The 26293-nt window shown below is 15.6% G+C and overlaps 4 protein-coding genes across 4 annotated transcripts, besides 61 other annotated features; 1 reads left to right on the top strand and 3 right to left on the bottom strand. All coding sequences in view use genetic code 6, as the record gives it.

The window, feature by feature from the left end:
- Positions 1 to 373: 373 nt before the first annotated feature.
- Positions 374 to 2414, top strand: IMG5_122930 (initiation factor if-2, putative; the record flags this gene model as incomplete). The annotated part of the gene is made up of 3 exons (XM_004032360.1): positions 374 to 1006; positions 1048 to 1257; positions 1350 to 2414. The coding sequence occupies 3 exons, from the start codon at positions 374 to 376 to the stop codon at positions 2412 to 2414; spliced, it is 1908 nt and encodes a 635-aa protein (XP_004032408.1).
- Positions 1263 to 1329: a microsatellite.
- A 159-nt stretch (positions 2415 to 2573) lies between the features above and the next one.
- Positions 2574 to 2639: a microsatellite.
- Positions 2575 to 2626: a microsatellite.
- Positions 2590 to 2626: a microsatellite.
- Positions 2623 to 2671: a microsatellite.
- Positions 2623 to 2676: a microsatellite.
- Positions 2677 to 3001: 325 nt separating this feature from the next.
- Positions 3002 to 3063: a microsatellite.
- Positions 3064 to 3832: 769 nt separating this feature from the next.
- Positions 3833 to 3857: a microsatellite.
- A 119-nt stretch (positions 3858 to 3976) lies between these two features.
- On the bottom strand, positions 3977 to 4641 carry IMG5_122920 (hypothetical protein; the record flags this gene model as incomplete). Its single annotated transcript, XM_004032359.1, has 1 exon — positions 3977 to 4641. Exon 1 carries the CDS (start codon positions 4634 to 4636, stop codon positions 3977 to 3979), a length of 660 nt encoding a protein of 219 aa, XP_004032407.1. The 5' UTR covers positions 4637 to 4641.
- A 215-nt stretch (positions 4642 to 4856) lies between these two features.
- Positions 4857 to 4937: a microsatellite.
- Positions 4938 to 6875: 1938 nt separating this feature from the next.
- Positions 6876 to 6911: a microsatellite.
- Positions 6912 to 7285: 374 nt separating this feature from the next.
- Positions 7286 to 7329: a microsatellite.
- A 436-nt stretch (positions 7330 to 7765) lies between these two features.
- Positions 7766 to 7832: a microsatellite.
- Positions 7833 to 7855: 23 nt separating this feature from the next.
- Positions 7856 to 7885: a microsatellite.
- Positions 7886 to 7919: 34 nt separating this feature from the next.
- Positions 7920 to 7975: a microsatellite.
- Positions 7976 to 8037: 62 nt separating this feature from the next.
- Positions 8038 to 8163: a microsatellite.
- A 1160-nt stretch (positions 8164 to 9323) lies between these two features.
- Positions 9324 to 9360: a microsatellite.
- Positions 9328 to 9391: a microsatellite.
- A 9-nt stretch (positions 9392 to 9400) lies between these two features.
- Positions 9401 to 9450: a microsatellite.
- Positions 9427 to 9496: a microsatellite.
- A 778-nt stretch (positions 9497 to 10274) lies between these two features.
- Positions 10275 to 10309: a microsatellite.
- Positions 10296 to 10328: a microsatellite.
- A 456-nt stretch (positions 10329 to 10784) lies between these two features.
- Positions 10785 to 10826: a microsatellite.
- Positions 10799 to 10847: a microsatellite.
- Positions 10848 to 10863: 16 nt separating this feature from the next.
- Positions 10864 to 10930: a microsatellite.
- Positions 10931 to 11460: 530 nt separating this feature from the next.
- Positions 11461 to 11505: a microsatellite.
- A 110-nt stretch (positions 11506 to 11615) lies between these two features.
- Positions 11616 to 11660: a microsatellite.
- Positions 11661 to 11779: 119 nt separating this feature from the next.
- Positions 11780 to 11811: a microsatellite.
- Positions 11812 to 11851: 40 nt separating this feature from the next.
- Positions 11852 to 11887: a microsatellite.
- Positions 11888 to 13455: 1568 nt separating this feature from the next.
- On the bottom strand, positions 13456 to 14369 carry IMG5_122910 (vacuolar ATP synthase subunit e, putative; the record flags this gene model as incomplete). Its single annotated transcript, XM_004032358.1, has 4 exons — positions 13456 to 13612; positions 13696 to 13889; positions 13961 to 14117; positions 14164 to 14369. 4 exons carry the CDS (start codon positions 14367 to 14369, stop codon positions 13456 to 13458), a joined length of 714 nt encoding a protein of 237 aa, XP_004032406.1.
- A 468-nt stretch (positions 14370 to 14837) lies between these two features.
- Positions 14838 to 14879: a microsatellite.
- A 1190-nt stretch (positions 14880 to 16069) lies between these two features.
- Positions 16070 to 16177: a microsatellite.
- Positions 16178 to 16396: 219 nt separating this feature from the next.
- Positions 16397 to 16551: a microsatellite.
- Positions 16398 to 16446: a microsatellite.
- Positions 16434 to 16507: a microsatellite.
- Positions 16523 to 16564: a microsatellite.
- A 376-nt stretch (positions 16565 to 16940) lies between these two features.
- Positions 16941 to 17040: a microsatellite.
- Positions 16945 to 17032: a microsatellite.
- Positions 16979 to 17070: a microsatellite.
- Positions 17071 to 17155: 85 nt separating this feature from the next.
- Positions 17156 to 17206: a microsatellite.
- Positions 17207 to 17939: 733 nt separating this feature from the next.
- Positions 17940 to 18022: a microsatellite.
- Positions 17945 to 17984: a microsatellite.
- Positions 18023 to 18062: 40 nt separating the features above from the next.
- Positions 18063 to 18809: a microsatellite.
- Positions 18191 to 18244: a microsatellite.
- Positions 18560 to 18617: a microsatellite.
- Positions 18810 to 20081: 1272 nt separating the features above from the next.
- Positions 20082 to 20127: a microsatellite.
- Positions 20125 to 20184: a microsatellite.
- Positions 20131 to 20191: a microsatellite.
- Positions 20192 to 20687: 496 nt separating this feature from the next.
- Positions 20688 to 20733: a microsatellite.
- Positions 20701 to 20739: a microsatellite.
- Positions 20740 to 21431: 692 nt separating this feature from the next.
- Positions 21432 to 21496: a microsatellite.
- A 1360-nt stretch (positions 21497 to 22856) lies between these two features.
- Positions 22857 to 22915: a microsatellite.
- Positions 22916 to 23159: 244 nt separating this feature from the next.
- Positions 23160 to 23215: a microsatellite.
- Positions 23172 to 23370: a microsatellite.
- Positions 23172 to 23372: a microsatellite.
- Positions 23204 to 23359: a microsatellite.
- A 460-nt stretch (positions 23373 to 23832) lies between the features above and the next one.
- Positions 23833 to 23866: a microsatellite.
- A 135-nt stretch (positions 23867 to 24001) lies between these two features.
- Positions 24002 to 24080: a microsatellite.
- Positions 24005 to 24079: a microsatellite.
- Positions 24046 to 24080: a microsatellite.
- Positions 24081 to 24248: 168 nt separating this feature from the next.
- On the bottom strand, positions 24249 to 24772 carry IMG5_122900 (hypothetical protein). The gene has a single exon (XM_004032357.1). It carries the CDS (start codon positions 24642 to 24644, stop codon positions 24330 to 24332), a length of 315 nt encoding a protein of 104 aa, XP_004032405.1. The 5' UTR covers positions 24645 to 24772; the 3' UTR covers positions 24249 to 24329.
- Positions 24773 to 24900: 128 nt separating this feature from the next.
- Positions 24901 to 24962: a microsatellite.
- Positions 24963 to 25837: 875 nt separating this feature from the next.
- Positions 25838 to 25874: a microsatellite.
- A 185-nt stretch (positions 25875 to 26059) lies between these two features.
- Positions 26060 to 26137: a microsatellite.
- Positions 26138 to 26293: the final 156 nt, after the last annotated feature.

The following is a 26293-nucleotide window of genomic DNA, read 5'->3' as shown; positions in this document are numbered from 1 at the left end:
TAAACAAAAAAATATGATAATTTAAAAAATATTTAAGTATAAATTTCTTCAAATAATTACATAAAAACACCCTATAAAAATACAGAAATTTAATTATACGTAAGTAAAAACAATTTTAGGTAATTCTAAAGTAATTTAAAATTCTGTAAAGCCTTAAATAACTAAACATGGAGTAAAATTAGGACAAGACGCAAATTAGACACAAAAAGCATTACATGAATTAGATAATTAATTTGATGAAATTTAAGAAATAAAGAATCCTAATAATTTCATTTAAAAAAAAATAATAGAGGATTTCGTAGTAGAATCTGAGTTTTTAAAAGCAAAAGAAATAAGCGAACTTTTAGATGTAGAAGAAGAAATAATAACTAAAATGGCCCTAGAATTGAATTTAAAACCTGAAAAAATTCCAGTAAAAGATGCAAATTTAATCACTTTAGTTTTCAATGCAAAAGTATATACACATGGTTAATAAACTTTTCCGAAATCTCGTTATCCTGTAGTTACTATAATGGGACATGTAGATCATGGTAAAACCACTATTTTAGATTATCTAAGAAAAAGCTCAATCGCTTCAGGTGAATATGGAGGAATTACATAAAAAATAGGTGCTTTTCATGTAATTACTCCATAAAATTAAAGAATTACATTTATAGATACACCTGGTCATGAAGCTTTTTCAAATATGAGGTTTAGAGGGGCAAATTCGACTGATATCATTATTTTAGTCGTTTCGGCTATAGAAGGTTTATAGCCACAAACTTTGGAAGCTATTAAAATGGCTTATTAAAGTGAAGTTCCTATGATTGTGGCTATTAATAAAATTGATGTAGATGGGGCTAGTCCAGAAGATGTCGAAAAATAACTTTTTGAAAAAGGAAAACTTTAAATTGAACCGTTTGGAGGAAATATTCCAGTGATCCATGTTTCGGCTTTGAAAGGTATTAATATGGATTTATTATAAGAATTAATTCTTTTTGAAGCAGAGTTATTAGATTTAAAAGCAGTATTTTTTTTATCTTTTTTAATTACTATTTAATAATAAAGGAATTTGATGTATTAGCTGAAGGAGTTGTTATAGAAAGCAAAAAAGATGCAAATAATGATCAGAAAATTTGTTCTGTTATTATTTAAAAAGGAACTCTAAAAATTGGAGATAATGTAATAATTGGAAATTAATATTGTAGAATTAGAAGTATTAAAGATGATAAAAATAATAATCTAAAACATGCCTATCCTTCATTTGGAGTTGAAATTGTAATTATATATATATATATATATATATATATATATATATATTATATATATATATTTATATATATATATATACATTTATTTTTATATAAAAGACTGGATTTAAATAATTACCTTAGCCAGGTGATGTAATATTTGCTTTAGAAAATGAATATATATCTAAAGTTATTAGTAATTATAGAATTAGAAATCAAAAAAGTTTTTAATTTTAAGACGAATAATTTATTGAAGGTTCACAAGCAAAAATAAAATTTAAGTAAATTATAAATATGCAAATTTTTATAACAAAATATTAATAAAGAAATCGTCGTGACAAGAGATTATTTTTTTCAGGAAATAAAGAATAAATAAAATAAAAATTTAATGAAATTGAATAAAAACTAATTATAAAGTTAGAAGAACAAAATTAAAAATTATTGGATGCATAACCAGATCATAAAATAAAAATAGAAACGGAAATTGCGAATATAGAAGAAGATATCGAAAAAAATAGACTATATATAGCAAATCTTATAGAAGACGAAGAAGAAGATAACGTATTAAATATAATAATAAAGGCTAATGATTATAGTATGAAAGAAACACTTGTTAGTTAGATATTAAAACAATAAAATATGAATAAAGAAATGAGTTTAAATATAACAAACGCCTCTGTAGGATAAATAACAGAATAAGATTTAAGAGAAGCGGAAATGTTTAAGGCAATTATCATAGGGATGGATATATAAATACCCCCTGAATTAGAAGGTTAAATAAAATAAAAAAACATAATTATAAAATCTCATAAGATTATTTATAATTTACTTGATGATATTAAAAGATTCTTACAAGAAACTAAATTTGGATTAAAAGAAGGCGAAAAATAAATAAGCAAAGGATAGGCTACAGTATCAAAGTTATTCGAAATATAAGGTGCTAAAAAAGAAAGATTAGTTGTGGCAGGGTGCAAAATTTAAAGTGGAGTTATAAATAAAGGATTTATGTTTAGATTAATAAGAGAAGATAAAATAATAGAAAAAAATCTAGAAATAAGTAGCTTAAAACATTTCAAAAAAGAAGTTTAGTAAGTAAGGGAAGGAAATGAATGTGGAATTATGCTACTTAAATATAACGATATTGAAGAAGGTGACATAATTGAAGGATATGTTATTGAAAAATGAATTATATATTATTATTTTTTTAAAAAAATATATATATTTTTTATAATAATATCTAAAGTAATATAAAAATATTTTTTTTATTTTTATACAAATATAAAAAAAAATAATAATAATAATATTTATATAAATATAAAAAATATTTAAATTTAAAATTTTTTATTATATAATAAAATAAATATAAATATATAAATATATAAATAAATAAATATATATTTATATTTATATTTATATTTATATTTTATTTATTTTTTATTTATGTTTTTTCTTTAATTCTTATATTTATTTATTTCATATTATTTTTGAACAATATTATTAATTATCAAACAAATTTTAATTATGATAAAGCCTAGCATAATTATATGAATTTTTCTTCTTCTTCTATATCGTTTTATTTGAATATTATTTATCTTTCATTATTTGTTTATTTTTATTGTAATTTTTTTTTATTTTAACTTGCTTATTTTAGTAATTCCTAAGTTACATTTGTACTTTCTGTATTTTAACTTTAGCTGTTATTTTTTTACATTTTAATCGTTTTCATTTATATTATTTGTTTTTATTCGTTATTATTATCATTTTGTGCTTAGTTTATATTTTCTATATAAAAATTGCTTTTATTATTATCTTAAATACAAAATTCTTTATTATTAGCATTTTAGTATTATTAATATTGCTCTTGTTTTATTTATTTAGTCTTTTATTCGATTTTATTAAACTTTTAAAAATAAAAATTAAAAAAATAACTAATATCAGTAAAATAAAGTTAAATTATTGATTTTTTTTTAAATAAATTAGGTATTTTTTATAACATATTTTTATTTTTTTATTAAAAAAAATTTAAATTTTTTTTTTTATTTTTTGCTGAGAAAATTAATAATAAAACAATTTACCAAATACCTATTGTCATTTGGTTTATTTATATAAAATTTAAAATTTGTTAAACTTGTCTTAAAGTTCATTTTTGGCTTTAAGGTTACTTTATTTTATATTAAATCCTATTGTTCAGGTTTAAGTATTAAATTTATTTTACTACCAATAACATTATCTTCAAATGAGCCGGTATTGCATTAAACAAAACCCTTTTAAATTTAACTTTTATTTCTAAACTATGATCTAGAATTTAGTTTTTGTTATGATTAATCTTTTAAAATGGCATATAAATTATTATTTTCTGTATCCATTTATATTTTTTATAAAAATATAAAAAATATTTATATATATGTATTGCTTTTTATGTAAATAATTATAATAAAGATAATATAATTTATTTTATATTTAATTCATAATTTCCATATATAAAAATTATAGTTTTTTTTTTCTTATTATTTTTTAATCTATTTTATATAATTTGTTTAAAATTTTTTATAAAGTTATTTTTTTCTTGTATTGATATTATTAAATGAAAAAAAATAAAAATCTAATAATAATAATAATAATAATAATCTATATATTATTTATTTTTTGCGTATTTAAAAAATATAATGTAATCATATAAATTACAGAAGCTAAAATAATAATCAAAAAAAATTTCAAAAAAACTATATTTTTTTTCCAAAATTTTATCATTTATAAAATATATGTTTATTATCTTCTGAATTTTCCATAAAAACTTTAGTATTAACTCCATCTAAATATATTCCGAAATTAGATTTTACCATAAACACATCAACATTTTCATCATTAATATTTAATTAAAAAAACTTCTTAACTATAGTATTATTTCCTAATTAAAAAAATTCCCCATTATTATATTCTTATTATAAAGGACCATTATTAAGAAACATTTTCTCCAATAAATAATTAGAAGAAACTGCTGCCCAATTTCCCATAAGTAAAGTCATATGAGGTATTTTATTTTCAATTAAAACATCTTTAGGTTTATCTGGAGTACATATAATTCTTCCTGGAACATAAAAGAAACTAAAGCCATTTAAATCGACATGTTATCCTTCTTTGAATTATAAATAATATTCTGTTTTGGCTTTTTCAATATTAGATCCTATATATAAGACTGTTGTATGCCATGAATCAGGAAGTTACCATAACTTATTGACCTTGTTTTAGGAAGATATTAAATCATAATGAGTTTAGATTATTTAAGTGTCTACTGATTATATAGATATGTCTTAGGAAAATATCAAATCATAATCAGTTTGGATTACTTGACGGTCTTCAGGCTATATAAATGGGTCTTTTAATATTAGATCAAATGATTATTTCATGAAACTAAATATAAGAGGCTTTGATTGTTTACTGTCTGCTACTATTCCTAAGTATGCGGGAAGGGATTAGGCTATTATTAGACTTATTAATATAGATATTATTAATAATTTTTTCATTTTTTTTTTTTTTTTTAAGTTTTATATTTTAATTAAAAAAATTCATTTTTTTTTTAATTTTATTATTTATTAAATAAAAAAAATTATAATATATTTAAAATTTTATATAATAAATATATATATATATATATATAAATATATTTATATATATATATATATATATATATATATATATATTATATATCCACAATAAAAAAAATTGTTCAAAAAGTTACCGAAATGCTTTCAGTGAAGGTTTTTAACAAAAAATCAGCAATTTTAAAGCTTTCATTTTTTTCAATTTTAAGCTAAAGTAATGCTCTTTTTATTCCTTTTAATTAAAAAAATACTACCTTCTAATCTATTTAAAATGCATTTAAGGCAAAATGTATATATTCGGAATCAAAAAGGTTTTCTTATAATACTAATATGAGAAAATATTACAAAAAATCCATATTTTTGAACATATTAACTTAATTAGGTGAGAATTAATTGAGTTATTTATTCTAAATCATCATATCTATCCAACGTTACATAATATTTAAGAGGTTATCAAGTTTCTCTAGAATATTATATAAAGAAGGTACTATAAGGAAGAAAGCTTTCATCCAATAAAATTTAATATCTATATTTTTGAAGAAAAAATTGCCTAGATTTGCTCTTTTAAAAGGCTCTACGAAAAGAGGCTGGAGCATTGAAAAAAAAAAGCTGTCGATTTTCTTAGATTTGATTTATTCTAATAAAATACAAACATTTTAGGGCTACATCTAATTCAATAAACACTAAATGAGATATTAAATGAATAAACTAACGTTTTAGTTTTTATTTTATTCACTAAAATAATCTAATAGGGGCTTTTTGGTCAAAAAATATCTCTCTATGTCATTTTAGATAGACATTTAATCTACTAGAGCATTATAATTGGATAAATATAGATTTTTTATATGTTAAAATTTCTACAAATAGGCTATTTTGAATCTTTCGTTTATTTCGAGGTTAAAATCCTTATATAGGAGTATAAAAAGAGTATACTTAGAGTAGAAAACAGTAGATTAGCTTATATTAATGGCTTAGTCTTTTACAAATTTTTATATTTTTTAAACATCTTCGGTTAAAAAAGAGAGAGCTATATCAAGAATTTCTTATTAGTTTTAAAAAATGCAATTATTTTGGTATAAAGTTGAATTTTTATTGTATAAAAAAGAGAACATTTTTTCTACAAAAAGTTAAGATAAAAATTCCAGATTTTATATTCCGCCTAATTCTTCGATTATATTGGATGTATTTAGATCTAAAATTTAATAAGTTTCCTATAAAAAAAATATAAAACGGTTTATTATAGCCTCATTTATTTTATATTTTTTATCTAAAATAATTTCAGTACATATTTTTTGGATTATTTCTTATATATTATTATGTATTTTAAATTAAAATTTTTTCATTGTTGTTTCTTAAGATTAATTAGTAAAATAAGTCTTCCTTAAACTTATATTATATACATATAGTATTATTTCTTTAAATTAATCCCCAGTCATCCCTTTGCAATAGAATATAAAGTTTTTTCTTAAAAGAGAATTTTATATTGTGAGTTAATCTTATAAGATATTTTAAAGGTCAGTTTATATGTTTTATATTATAGTTTCTGCGTCGATTTTTTTATATTGGCTTTGGTTAAATTAAATTAGTTGTTTTTATATTTATAAATTTTCTTGTTTTTATATAAAGTTAGTATTATTTTATGATATTTGTGTTTATTAAAATGATTTTTAGGAGTACTTTTATCGAATTTTATTCATAAGGTTTTCATAAAATAGCTATGTTTCTTTATTTAGGTTCATAAGTGGGTTGTTTTGGGATTTTTATTCATTATTTAAAGGTGTTTTGTTAGCATTTTGGCCTTTTTCTTAGTCTTCTTCTTCTTTTGTCTCAATTAATATTAAAGAACCCATTCCTCTTTGTTTATTTAATTATTTAACAAAACTATCAGGTAATTATGAGTATGATGTTGTTTTTGGAATGACTATTTTTTTTTTGGATTAATAATTTTATTCTAAATCTTTAAATGAGTCTCTTTTTGTTATTTAATTTATTGGCGAATATGTTTATTCTATAAAAGAGAATCTTTAGCCTATAAATTATTTAGGAGATTATTGAGATTATTGAGATTACTAAGATTATTTTTTTATCTAATATTAATATTGGGATGTACATCGACGACTTATGAGATTTTTTTCAGATAATTTTTTATTATTATTTTGGTCTAAAATAGAGGGAAGTTTATTTAATATTAATTTTTGGGAATTTTAGGACAATATTTCTTATTTTATATTTTATGGTATTTATTTTGGTGTTTAGGTATTTAGTTATTAACTTGGATATCTTTTTAAATATTTTAAAGGAAATTTTGGAGTACAATAATCTTATAATATTTAATAATTGTCATCTGGTTATTTTTAAGTTCGATTTTTTAATATTACATTTAGACGCTATTATGATATATCTGAAAATGACATTTTTTTTTTTAAATAATATAATAAAAATCTTTAAATTTAAAATTTTAATATATATGTATATAATTTTAATATATATTTATTAATCATTAATTTAACAACTTAATATTTTTGTTTTTGTTTTTTAAAAAAAAAAGATATAAAATAAAGAAATATTAAAATTTATTTTTTTTCAAACTTTTTTAAGTTTCTTTTCTAATTTATTTTCATATTCATTAAAAGGAGATTTCTTGTATTCTTTTTTTAAATTACCGTAAAGTTAGCGAGCAAATTCGCTTTCTTGTTCTTCGTAATTTTTTTCGTTTTCTTCATTTTTATTTAATGAATAATTTTAAACATCAGCTTATTATAATTTATTAGATTTTTAATTTAAATAATCATCTTCTTAATATTTTCTATTAAAGCTAGAATTAATAGATCCATCATCAGAATTATCTGTAGAATTTTTTTCTTAAGTAAAGAAGCAAGACCAGTAAATTAAGTAGGCTTTAAATATTCATCTAAGATATTTTGTTAGTATGACTATTATTATTATTATTATTATTATTATTATTATTATTATTATTATTATTATTATTATTATTATATTAGATATTTATTATATATTTTAAAGATCATTATTCATATTATCATTATTTATATTTGTATATGATTTATTTTTTTTATATCCTTAATTGTTTTTTTATTAATTAAAATTGTTATTATTTTATAAATTTTTTTTATTTTATAAATTCATTATTCCACTTTAATATCCATTTAAACTATTTTATTTTTGAAAATTTATATTTTATAAACTATTACTATTATTATTAATATTATTATTATTATTATTATTATTATTATTATTATTAGTATTATTAGTATTATTATTATTATTGTTGTTATTTATATTAATATTGTTATTATTATTTTTATTTTATTTATCAAAAGCAAAAGATCCTACATATATATTATTTCCTTTTCCAATTGGTGGTATTCTATCTGGTGACTTTGATTATCTTTTTACAAATTAATTTTTTTAAGACATTAATACCTAATGTCTATTTTTACTATTTTTAAGTAATGCTTCATGACATTCTTCTTTTATTTTTGGCATTTAATTAATTTCTAATGGTAATGGTTCACATTTAAAGTAATTATGATTTAGACACTATTCTACATTAAACCTTTTATTTGGATTTAAGACCATAATTCCATCAATTAGATTAATTAATTCAATATCCAAATCTTTTTTTTTGTTTACAATTCTTCCCTTAATTTTCTTTCGAATTACCTTCTTGGTTTTAAATCTTTATAGAATTATAATTTTTGTGCTTCAGGCCAACTTTTACTATCTGGAGATCCACATAAATCATATATTTTTTCTATTTATCTAGATTCATTTTCTCCTTTTAAAAGATTTTCATTTACAGCCAATTCTATAAAAACACAACCTACACTCCACAGATCAATCTAAGAACTATATTCTCTCGCTCCTAAAAGTAATTCAGGTGCTCTATACCATAAAGTGACTACTTTATTTGTATATTTAGGTTAAGAAGGATTTAGAAGACGTGCAAGACCAAAGTCTGCTATTTTCACCTCTCCTTGATTATTATAGAGTATATTTGCTATTTTTAAATCTCTATGTATTACTTTCTTTTAATGTAAATATTGAACTCCTAATAATATCTATTACATTATACATTTTAATTCCGGGAGGTTAAAATGAAGCTTATTTCTATGTAATCCTGCAAAATCATGGTCCATGTAATCAAATACTAAAAATGTAGAGCCTCGAAAATCATTTCTTTCGGAAGGCTTAGATACTATTATTTCACGTAGTTTTATTATGTGTGTATGATCTAATTGTTTCAATAATTTAATTTCTCTAATTGCTGTTATAGGAAATCCATCTTCTTTTATTTTCTCGTCTTTACTTTCGAATTTTTTTAATGCTACATATTATTTAGTTTTTAAACATTCAGCTTTGTATACTCGACCATATGTACCTGAACCTACTTCAGCTATTACTCGGTAGTATTTTTTTATGTTTTTTGTACGAATTGGTACAGTTTTTGCTATTGTTTTTTCCATTTGTTTTTATTATATATATTTAATTTATTATATATATTAATTCTTTGTATTATTTTATATATATTTTTATATTTTTAGATTATTATTAAAATATAGATTGTTTTTATTAAAATATATAAAGTTTTTTAAAATTAAATAAAAATATATAAAGTTTTTTAAAATTAAATAAAAATATATATATATACGAACATATTTTTTTGTTTTTTTAAATAATTTTTTTGCCATTATAATAATTAATTAAATTTTTTTATATTATATATTTTTTTTATATATAAAATTATCTTGATTATTATAAAAATGTTATAAAATGAATTATATTTTTTAAATTATTGATAAATTATAAGTATTATAAATACATTTTAAAGGAATAATTTTTATTTTTTAAAAAAATAAAAAATTAAATTTTAAATTTTTTTTATTTCAATTAAATAAAAATACATAAATTTATAAAATTGCTAATATTAAAAAAAATTTAAAACATAAACTAATAATTATAAAAAATAAATTTAAGTTTTTTGTTAAAATATGATTGTCAATTAGTATTATAAATAAATATACTTTAAATTATTATTATTTCAGCTATTTATTTATATTTTTTTTCCTAAAATTTTATTTCATCATCTATTTATTTTTAATTCTATTTTTTAATTATAATTATTCTTATCACCTTTTTTTAAAAATCTAGATACTTAAGATTACATTTCATTTACTTAATTACTCGAAGAGATTTTACTTACTGATTCGTTTCTATTTAAATGCTATTATATTTATGCTTTAAAAAAGTTAGTATTAACGGAATTTTAATAACTATTATTTTAATTAATTTTACTATCATTTGAACTTTGGTAATTTTTTTATTAATTTTCATTTTAAACTTAGATTTATTAATTTTCTTATTAAGCTAATTCTGCATTTATAATATTTTTCTACAAAGTTATTCCGTTTAATAATTCTAAAAAATAAATAAATTTTTAAAATAATATATTTTTAATTTATTTTAATATATTTTTTTAATTACTTATAGATTATAAGGCTGCGCTTTCATTATCAAAATATATAACACAAATATCTAATTAATCTTGCTCTCTCTTTTATAAAATTTTATAATTAATAAGTTAATATATTAATTATTTAAAATTAAAAAAATATATATATATAAAAGATATAAATAAATATAAAGATTTATATCTTTTAAATATATACAAATTTATAAATTTAAATATAATAATAATGTAAAAATAAATACCAAAATATGAACGATATTGCTATTATATTTTTAAATAATATTGAGTAAATATTCATTTTATGTGTTTTTATTTAAATTACTAATCAAAATTGGAAATGCATTTTAAAATATCCTTTATTAGTTATTATATTAATTATTATCTAAACTTGTTAAAGATTCAGAATAATTAAATGTTTTTATAGGACTATCTTAAGAAATTTATCCTTATAATATATTATTTTTATTTTTATTTTCAATATTATTTTAATTATAAATATTATTTATTTTATTATTAAAAATATTTTTGCTCTCATTTAATATATTATTATTATTATTATTATTATTATTATTATTATTATTATTATTACTATTAATACTAATATTATTTTAGTAGTTTTTATTTTTTTCATTATGTTCAATATTTATTTATTTTAATTTTACATTTTTTCTTAAATTTTAAATTGAAATTTTTTTTTTAGGCTATTCTATAACTTTTTACCATTTTCCATCTTCTCCTTTTTTAAGCTATTTATTTTTAGTCCCTTTTATTCTTTCATTTAATTTTTCTTTTAAAGTAAATGATTAGCTTGAAAATTTTATTTTTTTATAGATTCCTGTTCCTTTAAATCTTTTTATTTTAAGTTTAGTATTTTAATTTTCTTTAGAATTTTTTTTTAGAATTGTTAATCTTCCTACTTTTATTTTTATATCGCTATCTATTTATTAAGAATTCATTTTTTTTATTTAATTTAATAGATTTAATTAATTTTTATATATTTTAATCATAATGTTTTTTTAATTATAGTTTATAAGTATATAATCTATATATATATTTAATTTTTTTCTTTTATTTATTTTATTATATAAGATTTTTTATTCCCTCCTTTATACTATAATTTAATTTAATATATAAATAAATTAAAAATGTTTTTTTTTTATTAAATATATGATTTTTTTATATTTTTTAATATTTAAATATATAATATATTATTTATCTTTAAAAAATTTAAATTAATTTATTGAATATAAATATTTTAAATAAAAATTATTAATTTACTTAATTAAAAATAAAATATATATATATATATATATATATATATATATTATATATATATATTAACAATTTTTATCTATTAATAATTATAAAATTCTAATTTTTTTTTTTTTTATAAAATATATATATTAGATCAATATTAAATATTTTATATTTTTTTTTTTTTTAAATACTAAAAAATTTATTATTAAATATATATATTTTAAATTATATAATATATTTTTTTTTTTTTAGAATAATAATATATTAATTATTAAAAAAAATTAAATAAATAAAAAATATTATAATAAGAAATACTTTTAATAATTGTTTTATATTTCTATTTAATAATAATTATTATAAAATGATTACAATTTATTTTTACCAATAATCTACGGATCTAATAAATTCTCAAAATTTAAAATTAAATGATTATTTTTTATGTTAATGTATATTAAAAAAAGCTTAAAAAAATTCTAATATATATAAATAAAAATGATTTTCTTTTATAGGATAAATAAATTTCATTGAAAATTTGTATTATAAACAATATTTTATTCTAAGTAACTAAAATTTTTAAAACTAAAATTATGAAATTTAAGTTTGTTATAAATAAAAACTTTATAAAATTTTAAATAATATTTTAAAACTAATAATTTACTATGATTTAGCATTTTTTTCTGTAATTTAATTTTAAATAAAAAGAAATTATATATTAATAATGCTATATAAATAAAAAATAATAAATTATAGATATATATATTAAATTAAAATATCTTTTTTTTAAAAAAAATAATTAATAGATATTTAAGAATTTCATATTTACAATATATTACTGATTTAAATGATATTTTTTAATTATTATTAATATATTTAAGATATTTTAAACATTTTTATTTCTATTTTTTTTTATAACAATATTTTGTTTCTATTTTTTTTTCTTTAGGTTTTTTTATTGTTTTTTCATTATGAGATACCACAAATTAAATTAAAAATAAAGAAAAAATAGATTTTTTATTAAATATCTATATATTTTAAAAATACAAGCTAATAGCCCTATAATAATAATTAGAATATAAAACCTATATAAAAAAATATATTATTTAAGTCTTAACAATGAAAAATCTTCCTTAAAATAATTATCATATAATAAATAATAAAGAACATCTTTATGTAAAAATTTCCCTTTTTTTATTTTTATCAAGATTATCTTAAATTAACTTTCTAAAAATTCTGATATCAATATATTAACTATAAATTATAATCACTAATTTTTTTATTTTATGATAATTTTTTTTTTTAGAAAATTTAATATTTAAGAATTTCTGTTTTATATTGGTTCTTATTTAATTGATAAATCCAGTTTTTTTTTTTATTTTTTTATAAATTAAATAAATAAATTTTTAAAGTGTCTTTATGATATTATAATATTTAAAAAAAATATAAAAAAATCTCATTTTTTTTTATTTAAATAAATAATATGAAATATAAATTTTTTATTTAAAGTTTAATGATAAATATATAATATTCTTAATTATAAACTTATTTTATAATATAATATTTAAGGTTTAACATATATATTATATAATTTAATTGAAATAATTATTATTTAAAAACAAAAAAAAATTATTGTTATTTTATATATTTCATATTAAAAAATAAATATAATATTTTATATTAAATGCATTATATATATAAATATTTATGTTTTTGTAAAAAATCATAATAACCAATATTAAGTTAAATGTATATTTTAAATTATTTAAAGGAATAAAGGATTTTATAAATTAAAATAAAAAATATTTATTTTATTTATTAAGATGATATAACAAATAATTATAAAAAAAAAAAAAAATCATCAAAAAGTTTTTTTATTTTTTCAAATTTTAGCTTTTCCTCCATCATTATTAAAATCAGGATAAAGTCCATTTCTAATTTCTGGTAAAAATTCTTAAAATGATTATTCGATTCTTGCATCTAAAGTATTTGAACAAACAATTTTTCCATCATAACAACTAATAACTACACCTCCTAATCTTTAATAATAATACAAAAAAAAGGAATTAATAGGTATTTTATATTATTTTTATATAAATTAATTATATTCGTATTTTTTTACATATTTTTATTTTTGTCATTAAGAAAATAATCTTTATTAATGCTTATTTTACAATTAAAGTTTTTAAGTTTACATTCTTTAATAACTAAAGTATTAAAATTACTTTCACATTCATAAATAATGCTTTATATTAAATCCAAATCTTCTTTTTTACATTACAATTCAACATTTTATTCCATTAATTTAATCATAGCCTATATTAAAAAAAAAAAAAAAAAAAAAGTTTTATTCTAAATATTATCTTATTATTATTTTATTTTTATACTTAAATAATAAGATCTTTAAGTAATTTTTTATATTATTCCTTATTCTAAATTAAACTCTCTAATTGTTTTTTTACATCTATTTTCAAAGTTTCTAAAAGTTCATATCTTCTAGTCATTTTTTTTAATCTACATTCATTAATAACAGATGAACGTTCACTTTATTAAAATAATTAATTTTATTTATTAAAAACTAGTTGTTTACATTTTTTTCTAGGATTATACTTATTCCATTTTTTTATAATATTCGGAAATCACTTTTTGCTTTTCATGATCAAAATATTTATTATATTCTTAATTATAAACAGCATTTCCTGTCTCAATAATTCCTTATGATACATGATTGGCTTTCCATTCTATTGCTTTTGTCATTTCTGCTACTCTTTCTTAAGGATTATAGGTAGAAGTCATTTTAAATATATATTTATTTATTTTTTTATTTTAATAAATATAATTTATATTATAATCTTATATTTTTGAAATAAAATTTTTAATAATTTTTTTTTTACATTTTTTTATAAGTTTTAATTTTTCCTAAATACGATTTATTTTTAATAAATAAAATATATATATATAATATCAATTTATATTATAAATAAATATTATTTTTTATTAAATTAAATAATTAAAATTTATTACAAAAAAGCAAATAAAAAATAATTTAATATTTAATATATTGTTTATTTTTAACAATGTATTTTTAAAAGAATTAATTTTATTTTATTTTAATTTATAAAATAAAATAAATAATAAAAATAATAAATATTTGTTTTGAAAATGTCTAATTATGATAAAATATTTAATTAGTGTATATAAAATCAAGATTCTTATTATGAAAATATATTTACTTTAGTAGAAAATGCATCAGATATGTAGAAATATATATAATATTTATATTTTATATATAAATTTATATATTTAACTACAAAAAAATAAAAAATAGCTAATGTTGTAAATAAATAGTAAAAAATGTAAAATAGACATTATAAAATAAACAATTAAAAGCTATATAAAAATATTTTGCTTTATAAGTATAAAATTAAAAAAAAACAAACAAACAAATTACATACCATACACTATTATCAAAATTAAAAATAAAAAAAATAGATTTTAAAATCAACAATATAATCAAATAATAAATAATTAGCATAATTAACGGCAGAAAATTTAACAGAAATATTTGTTAAGTACGCATTACATAATTCTAAATCTAATGATCCTAAGCGAGGTGAAACAGTATTTGGAAAAGATTAAGGTTTTTTTTATTTATATAAAAAAAAAGAAAAAAAGAAACTTAACAAAAATAAAAATAGATAAAGATGCATCAAATGATTTTTATTTTTTATTAATAGAATGTATTAAAGCTTGGCCTATATTGTTTCCAAATATAAAAGCATTAAATTAATTATATTAAGATTTATTAAAAGAAGGAGTTATTTTTCCAAAAGAACTAACGAATTTTCAAGATGAACTTAAAGAAATTAAAAATAATTAATAAAAAAAAATAGATTATACAAATAAATATACAGAGGAAACGTAAAAAGGTGAAATATTAAATACTGAATCATAAAATAGATTGACTTAAAAAGGAGATAATTAAATATAACCTTCATAATAAATAATAAATATAAATGTATAAGAACTAGATATAGAATCTTAAAGATTACATAAGTTTTTGTAAAACATAGATGAGAAATTATTAATTATTAATTAATAAGAAAATGAAATTTTAACGATAGAATGTTTAAATATTTTTTAAGTCTATATTTTATATTTAATTTTTTTAAAAAAAAAGATTTATAATAATTAATAAAGCCTTTAATTAAATAAAATTAGAAAATTACAGAGACTCTAATAAATACAGTATTAGGGTTACCTTAAAGTAAAAACAATGAGATTTTGTAATCGAAACTTTTTGAAAGTAAGGAATTACTTGAATTTATAATTGGTGAAAATGAGAAATTGACAAAAAATAAAATATAAGTTACTAATTATGTAATAAGTTTAAAAAAATAAGTATTGAAATATTTAAAGTAAAATAATATGTATATATAGTAAAAAAAATATTTTTATAATTAAAAAAAGAAATTATTATACGAATGATATTCTTAAATAAAATAATTAATAATAATAATAATAATAATAATAATAATAATAATAATAATAATAATAATAATAAAATAATATATAATAAATAAAAACAATAATAACTATAATAAAAAGATAATTTTTAAATTTCAAATTCTTTTAAATCATAATAATAAAATAATAATTAATTTGATGATTTCTCATAATTTAACGTTTAAAATTAATAAAATGATATTTTTACTGATTATGGTTTCGGATAAAATGATTGGGACAATCAGATATAAAGATAATAAAATACAAATAAATAAAAAGATGATTTTTTAAATCAATAATAAATATAGTAATAACTTTAATAATAATAAATATAACAATAATAATTATTATTAGAATAATAATAAATGGAATAATAAAAATAACTACATGAATAATAATAAAATTTATAATATAATGAATAATAAAAAACTAAATAATCTTTTCAATAATAATAATCAGAATAATAATAATAGCAATAATTATAAATTTAAAAATAACGATTCTAATAATAATAATAATTTTCAAATAGTCAAATTCAGCAAGCAACGCTTGATAATCCTTTTCAATCTTAAATAGAATAAATTCCTTATAATAATAGTAATATTAACAACCCATTTAATTTTGAATACGAAGAAAACTAATAATCTTAATTCGAGCAGTAATAGAATTAATATCCGAATTAAGAAATTTAATAAAATTAATTATAAATTTAATAATAACATCAATAACTAAATAATACACAATAAGAAATATAATAAAATGCTATTTAAAATCAATAAATATAAAACGATAACCCGTTTGATGATAATGTTTATTAACAAAATGATGAAAGCTATCACGATTAATTTTTTGATTAATTTGAATAATAAAAATAATAATAATAATATGAAATAAATTAGTAATAATAATTAGAATAATAATAATAATTATAAATATAATAATAATAATTATAATATTAATAGTAGTTATAGAATTAAAATATATAATAATAAAAAATAAACAATTAATTGCCTTAAATTTAAGTACATTAAGAAGAAAATCCTGTTTTTGAAAATGATAATAATTTTTCTGTAAACTAATCATAAAATATAAATAATATATAATAATAAAGTTAAAATAATATTAATTTTCAACCTCCTTCTTAATAAGAAATTAGCAATACTTTAAATTTCAATTAGAATTTGAATGAGAATAATTTTTATTAGCAAGAAATTATTGAAAATTAATAACAATAAATTTTTGGAGATAATAATTTAGAAGACATTAATTAAAATATTGATTAATAAAATTAAGTATTTAATAATTAATAATATTAAGGTAATGATATGAATCAATAAAATGATTTATTCCAATAAGTATTTTAAGATAATCATTATTAAGAAAATAATTAACAACCATAAATTTAGTAAATTTAAAATTTTCAAAATGAATAATATTACGAAGAGAATGATTAATAAAAATAATATAATTATGAAAATCAATAATAAGACTAATTTTTTTAATAATAATAATATTATGGCAATGAATAAAATGATAACTATTTTAATAATGATTAAAAATAAGTAATAAATTAATAAATAGATGAATTCTAAGAAATTACATACAATTAAGAACAATAAGTATAAAATTAAAATTAAAAATACACAGAATAATATAATAATGACATTTAATAATAAGATTAATAAAATAATTAATAGGATTTTGGATTCGATTAATTTCCTTAAGAAAGTAATTTTTTTGATGAAAATGAATTATAAAATAATAAAACTACTCAAAAAGAAAAAAATTAAAATACATAGGATTAAATATAACAAAATAGTCAAAACACTTTCGAATAATTTAATCAAGGATATAATATATAATATTAAAAATAAAATAAAGAAAAATAAAATACATAAAAATAAATATAACAATAACAATAAGAAAATTTAAATATATAAAAAATTCAAAATAATAATTATCAAGATCAATTTTTTGATGATTAACCTATTTCATATATAAATAATGATACCAAAATTGCTGATGAAAATTTTGATTTTTTTAATTAAGAATAATAATAATAATAGCCTAAAGAAAATTAATAAGATATTTTTTAAATTTTTACACAAGAAAATAATTAATAATAATAATAATAATAATAAAAATAATAATAATAATAATAATAAATAGATTTTTCATAATAAATATTTAAAGAAAATTAATAATAATAATTTTAAAATCAATAAACAATTAAATAGCAATAAAATAATAATGATGATTTATATTATAATTTAAATTAAGAATAAACTATATAATAATATATTTATGATAAAAAAAAATTATTTATCATCTAAAAAGCTTAATCTAATAATTCTGAAACCTATTTATATATAAATAATGATACCAAAATTGCTGATGAAATTTTTGATTTTTTTAATTAAGAATAATAATAATAATAGCCTAAAGAAAATTAATAAGATATTTTTTAAATTTTTAACAACATAATAAAAATAATAATAATATAATAAATAATAATAATAATAATAATAATAATAATAAATAGATTTTTCATAATAAATATTTAAAGAAAATTAATAATAATAATTTTAAAATCAATAAACAATTAAATAGCAATAAAATAATAATGATGATTTATATTATAATTTAAATTAAGAATAAACTATATAATAATATATTTATGATAAAAAAAATTATTTATCATCTAAAAAGCTTAATCTAATAATTCTGAAAATATTTAATAAATAGATAAAAAACTTGAAATTATTAATTAATTTTATTTATGTATAATATAAAACCAAGATTTTAATTAAGATCCATTTTATTTTTCACCTCTTAAATCAGGAAGAGCTAAATCTAAATTTATTAAGAACATTTAAAATTAAATTAATATAGTAATAAAAAAATGTTTTTTTTTATAAAAAAAAAAATATAAAAAGAATGAAAATAGTCAACAATAAGAAATACTAAAATAATTTTAATAACAAATAATACTGTTAAAATAAGTAAAAATAATATTTATATATATTTAAAAATAATGTAAATTAAAAAAAATAGGAAATTAATGAAAAAAATGAATTGAAAGAATAAGAAAATCAAAAAACTTAAGAATTACAAAAACAGTTAATAACTTTAATAAAATCATAAAATAAATTAAAATAAGAAATGGACTAAATACTTGAAGAAAACAAGAAATTACATAAATCTTAACAACAAATAATGCAATAAAACTCAACAATATAAAGCCAAAACATAACTATGTCTTAAGAATTATAATATTTAAGATAAATATTAAATGAAAATAGTATTTTATATGACCCTTAAAATAAAGATTTATTCGAAGAATACTAATCCGTATAAATAAATAAAAATATAAGGGAGAATTTTAAATAAATAGAAAATTAATTAACTTTTTAAAAAAGACTTTACTAAAATACTAATATAACAGAAAATCTATAAAAACTATTATATTTTAATCTTAACTCTTCTCCTGTAAAAGACGATGCCATTGTTAAATTGATAGGAATGAATAAAAACAAAAATTAATAAAAAGAAAAAAAGAAAATATACTATGATGTTTCTCTATTTAAGAATATTCTTTAATCCGAAAACTATTATTAAAACAGAGAAAATTTAGATAACTTTAAATATGCATGTATTATGAACAAAGCTATATTGTTTGAAAATAAAATATTATAAATTGGAATAGAAAATAGTAGTTAAGAAGGACAAATTTAAATTGAAATGACTTTTCATTTTATTAATAAAAGCAAAGAATTAATTTAATTAAATTTTGATGATAAATGTAAATAATATTTTAAAAAAAAAATATTTTTTATATATATATATAAATATATATATATTTTTTAGAAATTAGTTAAGGATTTTTAATTAATTTAATTAATCCTTTAGAAATAAGAGCAAGAAATAAGTATAAGCATAAAATTGAATTAAATTAAATAGATATAAATAAATAAATTCCTCAAGCAAATATTGCTTTAATGTAAAATAATAACAAAATAAAAAAATTAATATAAAAATATAAAAAATATAAATATATATATATAAATATATATATATATATATATATATATATATTTATATATATTTTTATAATTTAGTGCATATGAAGAATAAACAAATCTTTTAATAGGAATACCTATCACAATAACAAAATTAATAAAATATGAGTTTTTAGAAAAAACACAATTTAAAAATATATGGAAATAAATGAAATAAAAAAGCGTATTTAATGAGCCTAGAAAAATCAATTAAAAATTTGGAAATGATGTTACGGATTTAAAAAAATATTTATAATATATGATGGAACTTAATTCTAAAAAATAAACTTATGGGTTATTTTTTAAACTATTTGAAAATAATATGTATATGATGAAAATTAAATAATATTAAGATCAATTAATTACTTTTAAAATTTAATATTAAGATGATGATTAGGAAAATATAGCTTAATATTTATGTAATTTATTTTGTTTTTTATTTACTATATGATTATATTATTGGTTATTTATATTTTATGTTAAATATTTATTTTTTTATTTATATAAAATTATATATATAATAAAATTTAAATGAATTTAAATCCTTTTTTTTAATTACAAATAAAATTATTTATTTATAAAAAAATGTATTAATTTTATAATCTAATAAAAAATAAATAAAAATAACTTTTAATTAATTTAATTTATATTATATTATTAATTAATTCATTTACTATATTTATAATCATATGAAAAATCATCATTTTTTTTCTAAAAGCATTTTAAATCAGGTTTAAAAGTGCATTATTATAATTCTTTTGATTCTTTATACATTTAATACATATCTTTGATAATTTCTTTTTTGAACAAAGCATTTTTGTCATAAAGTCTTTCAGCAAAGTTTATTTTATTATTATTCAAAAAAGATGATTTTTCATTAAATTTTTTATTTAAACTTAAATCAGGTCTAAAAGTATAATCCTTCTTATTTTTTTCAAGTAAAAACCCTTCATGATCATAAAAACCCTTTTTAAAAAATTTTTATTTACTTTTTTATGTTTCACTAGATTTCCTTTAATTACTATTTCTGCTTGAATTCAATTATCTTTATTTTTGATTTTCTTTTTTTTTAATAGTTTTTTAATGTTAAAAATAAATATTTTTAATTGAAATATCTGTATTTTATTCATTTTCAGGGGAAAATTCATTTGTATTTTTTAAAACTTCTAAACCAGTCTGTTTTTCTTCTATTTATTTTAAATTTTTTTCACTTTCTTCATTTTCTTATTTTTATTTGATTTTTTAGACAAATTATTTTATAGATTTTTCATTTATATTATGTTTTTGTAGACTTTATATATAAATATATATATATATATATATATATATATATATATATATATATATATATATATATATGTTTTTTTTTATTATTATTAAAAAATAAAAAATATTACTATAAAAAAGATTCCCTTTTAACTTCTGTTTATATTTATTTAGCTAAATTATTTATATTTTAGGTTTTTAAAATATTTATTATTTAATTTAAATGATACTATTTTATTTTTTCATCATTTACTTTTATTAATAAATTCCATAAATCATCTATATTTTCATCTTCGAGTTTATTTTTAAAATTTTAATTCATTATATCTTTATATTTATCTATATTTAATAATTATTTTTTGTTGTTTCTTTAATTAATTTTGTTTTCTTTTTCGGATTCTCTTATTGATCTTTGAATAGATACTTCTTAATAAAATAAATAATTGGACATAAATTAATTTTTAGTATAAATATGTTATATATGGTATATTTTTGTTTTTTTAATTTATAATATATTTTTTATTTTACTTTTCTTATAAATATATAATAATAAATTTTTTTTAAAAAAAAAAACAAAAATTTTAAAAAAAAAAAAAATTAATTTTTTTTTTTTTTTTTTTCATTTAAAAAATATAAAAATATAACATCTTTTAGTTTTTGTAAAAAAATCATTTAATATTGTTTTAATTCATGCATTTTTTAAGCTTTTTAAAAATACACCTTCGAATTCTTTAAGACTAACTTTATTATCTTTAATTTAATCATTTTATTCAATCCAATTAGTAATATCTTCTTATTTAGGAATAAATTTTTCCATACCAATATCTATATAAGTTTATTTAATAAGATTAAATGTTTCATCTTTATTAATATATCCGGATGAATCTTTATCAATTTTTTTAAATATTGTGATTGCAATTTATAACTTTTACTATATACTATCATTTTCTTCATTTATATTATTATTTAATTACATTAAATATTTTATTGCTAATTATTCAAAATCATCAACTGTAACTTTTCCATCTTTGTTATAATCTAAAACTTCTTTTAAATAATTTTACTATTCTTCTTAATCTGGAGTGTATGAGGGATTTCCTAATAATGATTAGGCATCTTTTATCATTTAAGATGGATTTAATTGATTTTATTTAAAATATTTTTAAAATAATTCTCTTCCTATTTACGCTGCATCTTATTCACTTAACATTTTTTAATTTATTTTTAGTTAATTTTATATTTTATTATTAAATAATATTTATATATTTTTGAAAATTTATGAAATTTTTTCTTAAGAATCTATTATATTTAATTTTTAAATATAAATATTTTAAAAAATAAACTGATTTTAATAATTTTTTTTTTTTTTAATATGGGGATAATTTTTTTTGTTAACAAAAAAAAAGAAATATAATTATATAATATATTTTCTTTATATCATAATATATTTAATATAATATAGTTTAAAAAAAATAATGAAATTAATATTAGTTAAAAATAAATAAAAATAATGTTTTTTAACCGAAAAAAACATATATCTTTTAATTAAGATTAATAAATATTAAATTTTTTAAATTAAGAATATTTTAAATATATAATGAATTAAAAAATAAATGAAATAATTAAAATAATTTAATATGATTAAATAAAAATATAATTAAATCAATTAAGATATAATAGTATATATAAACAAAAAATATAATATATAATAAAATTAAATATTAAAATGATTATTTATTTAAAATAAGAATAACAAATATAAATACTATATATATATATATATATATATATATATATATATATACATATATAAATTTATACATTTATACATTTTTATATTTATACATTTATACATTTATACATTTATACATTAATACATTTATATATTTATATATTTATACATTTATACATTTATATATTTATACATTTATACATTTATACATCTATACATTTATAGATATTTATATTTTTTGATTTTGTTTTATTCTATTATTTTTATAATTTTTAAATTTATGTTCTAATTTTTTTTATTTTTATTATTATAACTATATTATATAGAGAGTTAACGTACGATTTTTTAGCCTTACTCCTACTTTCCGTATAAAGCTTATATTAACAAACATTTTCCTAAGTTTTATCCTTTTAATTTAAATAATATATTTATTATCGCATTTAAATTTTTTAAATTTTTATATTTTTTATTCTATATTTTCGATGATATTAATTATTATTAGGATTATTTAGAATTTTACTTATTTTATAATACTTCGTAAAATACTTTATATTCTAATAATATCCTAAATTTAAAATTATTTTTATTTAATTTCCTAATTTAATAGAATCAATATTGCACCTATTAAACAGATTAAGTAAAAAAGAAAATTTTAAATAATATTTAATTAAAAAAATATATATTAATAATATAAAGAATATATATATATATATATATATATATATATATATTGATTTTATTTTTAATTAAATAATAAATATTTTTTTTTTGTAATAAAAGTAAAATAAATTGTTTCAATTCAAAGAATTAAATAAATAAAAAGTGAAAAATAAAAAATACTCAATAAATTAAATAATAATATTCTTATAAAAATAAAAATAAAACATAAATATATAAATATAAGTAAATCATAAAAAAAAAATAAAAAAAAAATAAAAATAAAAAATATAATTATTAGTATAAAAAAAAATGTAATAATAAGAACTACCAAATAAAATAGCCCTATAACTCTAAAAACCGAACTCTAAATAATAAAAAGATTATACATAAGCCAATTTATAGACAGCCATATAATTACCTCAACTTTAAATAGATTCAGATAAAATTTAATATGTAAAATTAGAGAAAAAACACGAAGTAGAATTAGAAATAACTTTTATTCATAAAATATGTTTTATTTCTTTCGGAATAGCTTCATTTGCTGGTTGGAATTCTATAGTGACTGCCTTTGATTTTTTTTCTAGTAAATATCCAAAAGAACAATATGTAGATATAACTTTCTATTTCCCTTTTGCGGTTATGGTAGGTGATTTTTTAGCTGGAATAATCACTCCAGCATTAGCAAAAAAGACATCTCATTAATTAAGAATAACTATAAGTGTTCTAATAATAGCTATTTTATGTCTTTTATTATCTCTAGTGGCTGTTTATTATAATAACTGGAATGGTTTTTGGATTTCGATGACCATTTTATTCTTCGAAGGGCTATTTGAATGCATAACTACACATTCTTTAGTTGCTTTAGCTGGTTAAGTGCACCCTTATTTAAATAATTTATACTGGACATATACTGGAGGGTCAGGATTGATGATGAATTTATTAAGATTCATAGTTTTGGGAGCTTTTGGGGAAAGTGAGGAAGCTAATATTAATTTAGGGACGATACTTTATTTTTCTTTTGCAGCTGTAGTTTTTCTTATTTCGATTTTTTTTCTTATTCTTTTTTGTAATAGTGATTACTATAAAGCTATAGAATTAAGAGATTTAAAAAAATATGAAGAAATAAACTAAAAAAATAAAAAATTAAACAAATAATAATATTAAGAATTTTAATATTATATAAAAATAAATTTAATATATTAAATTATTATTTTCTATAAGATAATATGTGGGTTTCTTACCTGTTTTTTTATGGTTATCTTTTTTTAAACTTTCCTTATGTTTCCGGCTGTCTCAGTTTTCTAAAAACCTACTTATACAGTATTAAAAGGTGCTTGGGCTACGTATTTATATATATAATTATAGATATGTTTTTATTTATTTTTTGTTCAGAGTTACTATGATTACTATTTTTAATTTTTCTGATATGATGGGGAAATGGATAGGAGATTATAAATGTCTCTAGAGATTATATTTTATTTATAGTTTAGTTATTTTAAGATTTATTTTTATTGTTTTCTTTTTATTTACAACTAATTAAATTGGAGGGGAGTTTTTCTAAAATGATTATTTTGCTTTTTGTAATATTTTGTGTTTTCATTTACTAATGGATTCGTTACTACTAGTTTAATGTATTTGGCACAAAGAAAAACTAATAATCCAGCTATTAGGGATTTAATTAATTATATAAATTCTTTTATTATGTCTTTTGGTATTGATTTCGGAATTATTTTTGCTATATTTTTAGTTCCTTAATGAAGTTTTATTTTATTATTTAGAATAATAATATATTATGTTTTATTTATATAATAGATTGTTCTATTTAAAATAATTAAAAAAAAGTATTTATTAAATTAAGGATGTTAGAATATTAATTAAAGTTATTATTTGTATATTTTATTTTAAATCTTATTTGTATTTTTTTTATATATTATTCGTAAATAATATGTAGAAAAACTTGTATATAATAAAAATTTATACATATTAAATTAGTGTATGACTATTTTATTTAAAATTTAAATCAAATAAAAAAACATATTATTTTAATATTTATAAATATTAAATTTTAAAATATTAATAAAATATATAATTATAAAATTAATTGAAATAATTTTTTTTTCATTTTAACATAAATAAATAAAAAAATATAATTAATTTTATATTAAAATAATAAAAAAAATTAAAAGAAATAATATGATAAACAAATTAATATAAAAAATAAATATAATAATATTAATAATTAGTAAGATAAATTAAAAAAAAAAATATATATAAATAAATATATATTTATATATATATATATATATATATATATATATATATATATATATATATATATATATTTTTTAATTAATTTTTTAATATTCCCATATTAATTACATATTAATTTTTCTTAAAATAATATTTAAATAAAAAAGTTAGGTTAAATACATTAAGAATAATAATTATTTATAATTATTAGTTAAAAAAAAAAAATTATATTAAGGATAATTATAAAT

This window comes from Ichthyophthirius multifiliis, assembly GCF_000220395.1.
Source record: "Ichthyophthirius multifiliis unplaced genomic scaffold scaff_1120509250976, whole genome shotgun sequence".
NCBI lineage: Eukaryota > Ciliophora > Oligohymenophorea > Hymenostomatida > Ichthyophthirius > Ichthyophthirius multifiliis.
The sequence above is the reverse complement of the archived record's forward strand: the minus strand, read 5'-3'. Positions and strand labels throughout refer to the sequence as shown.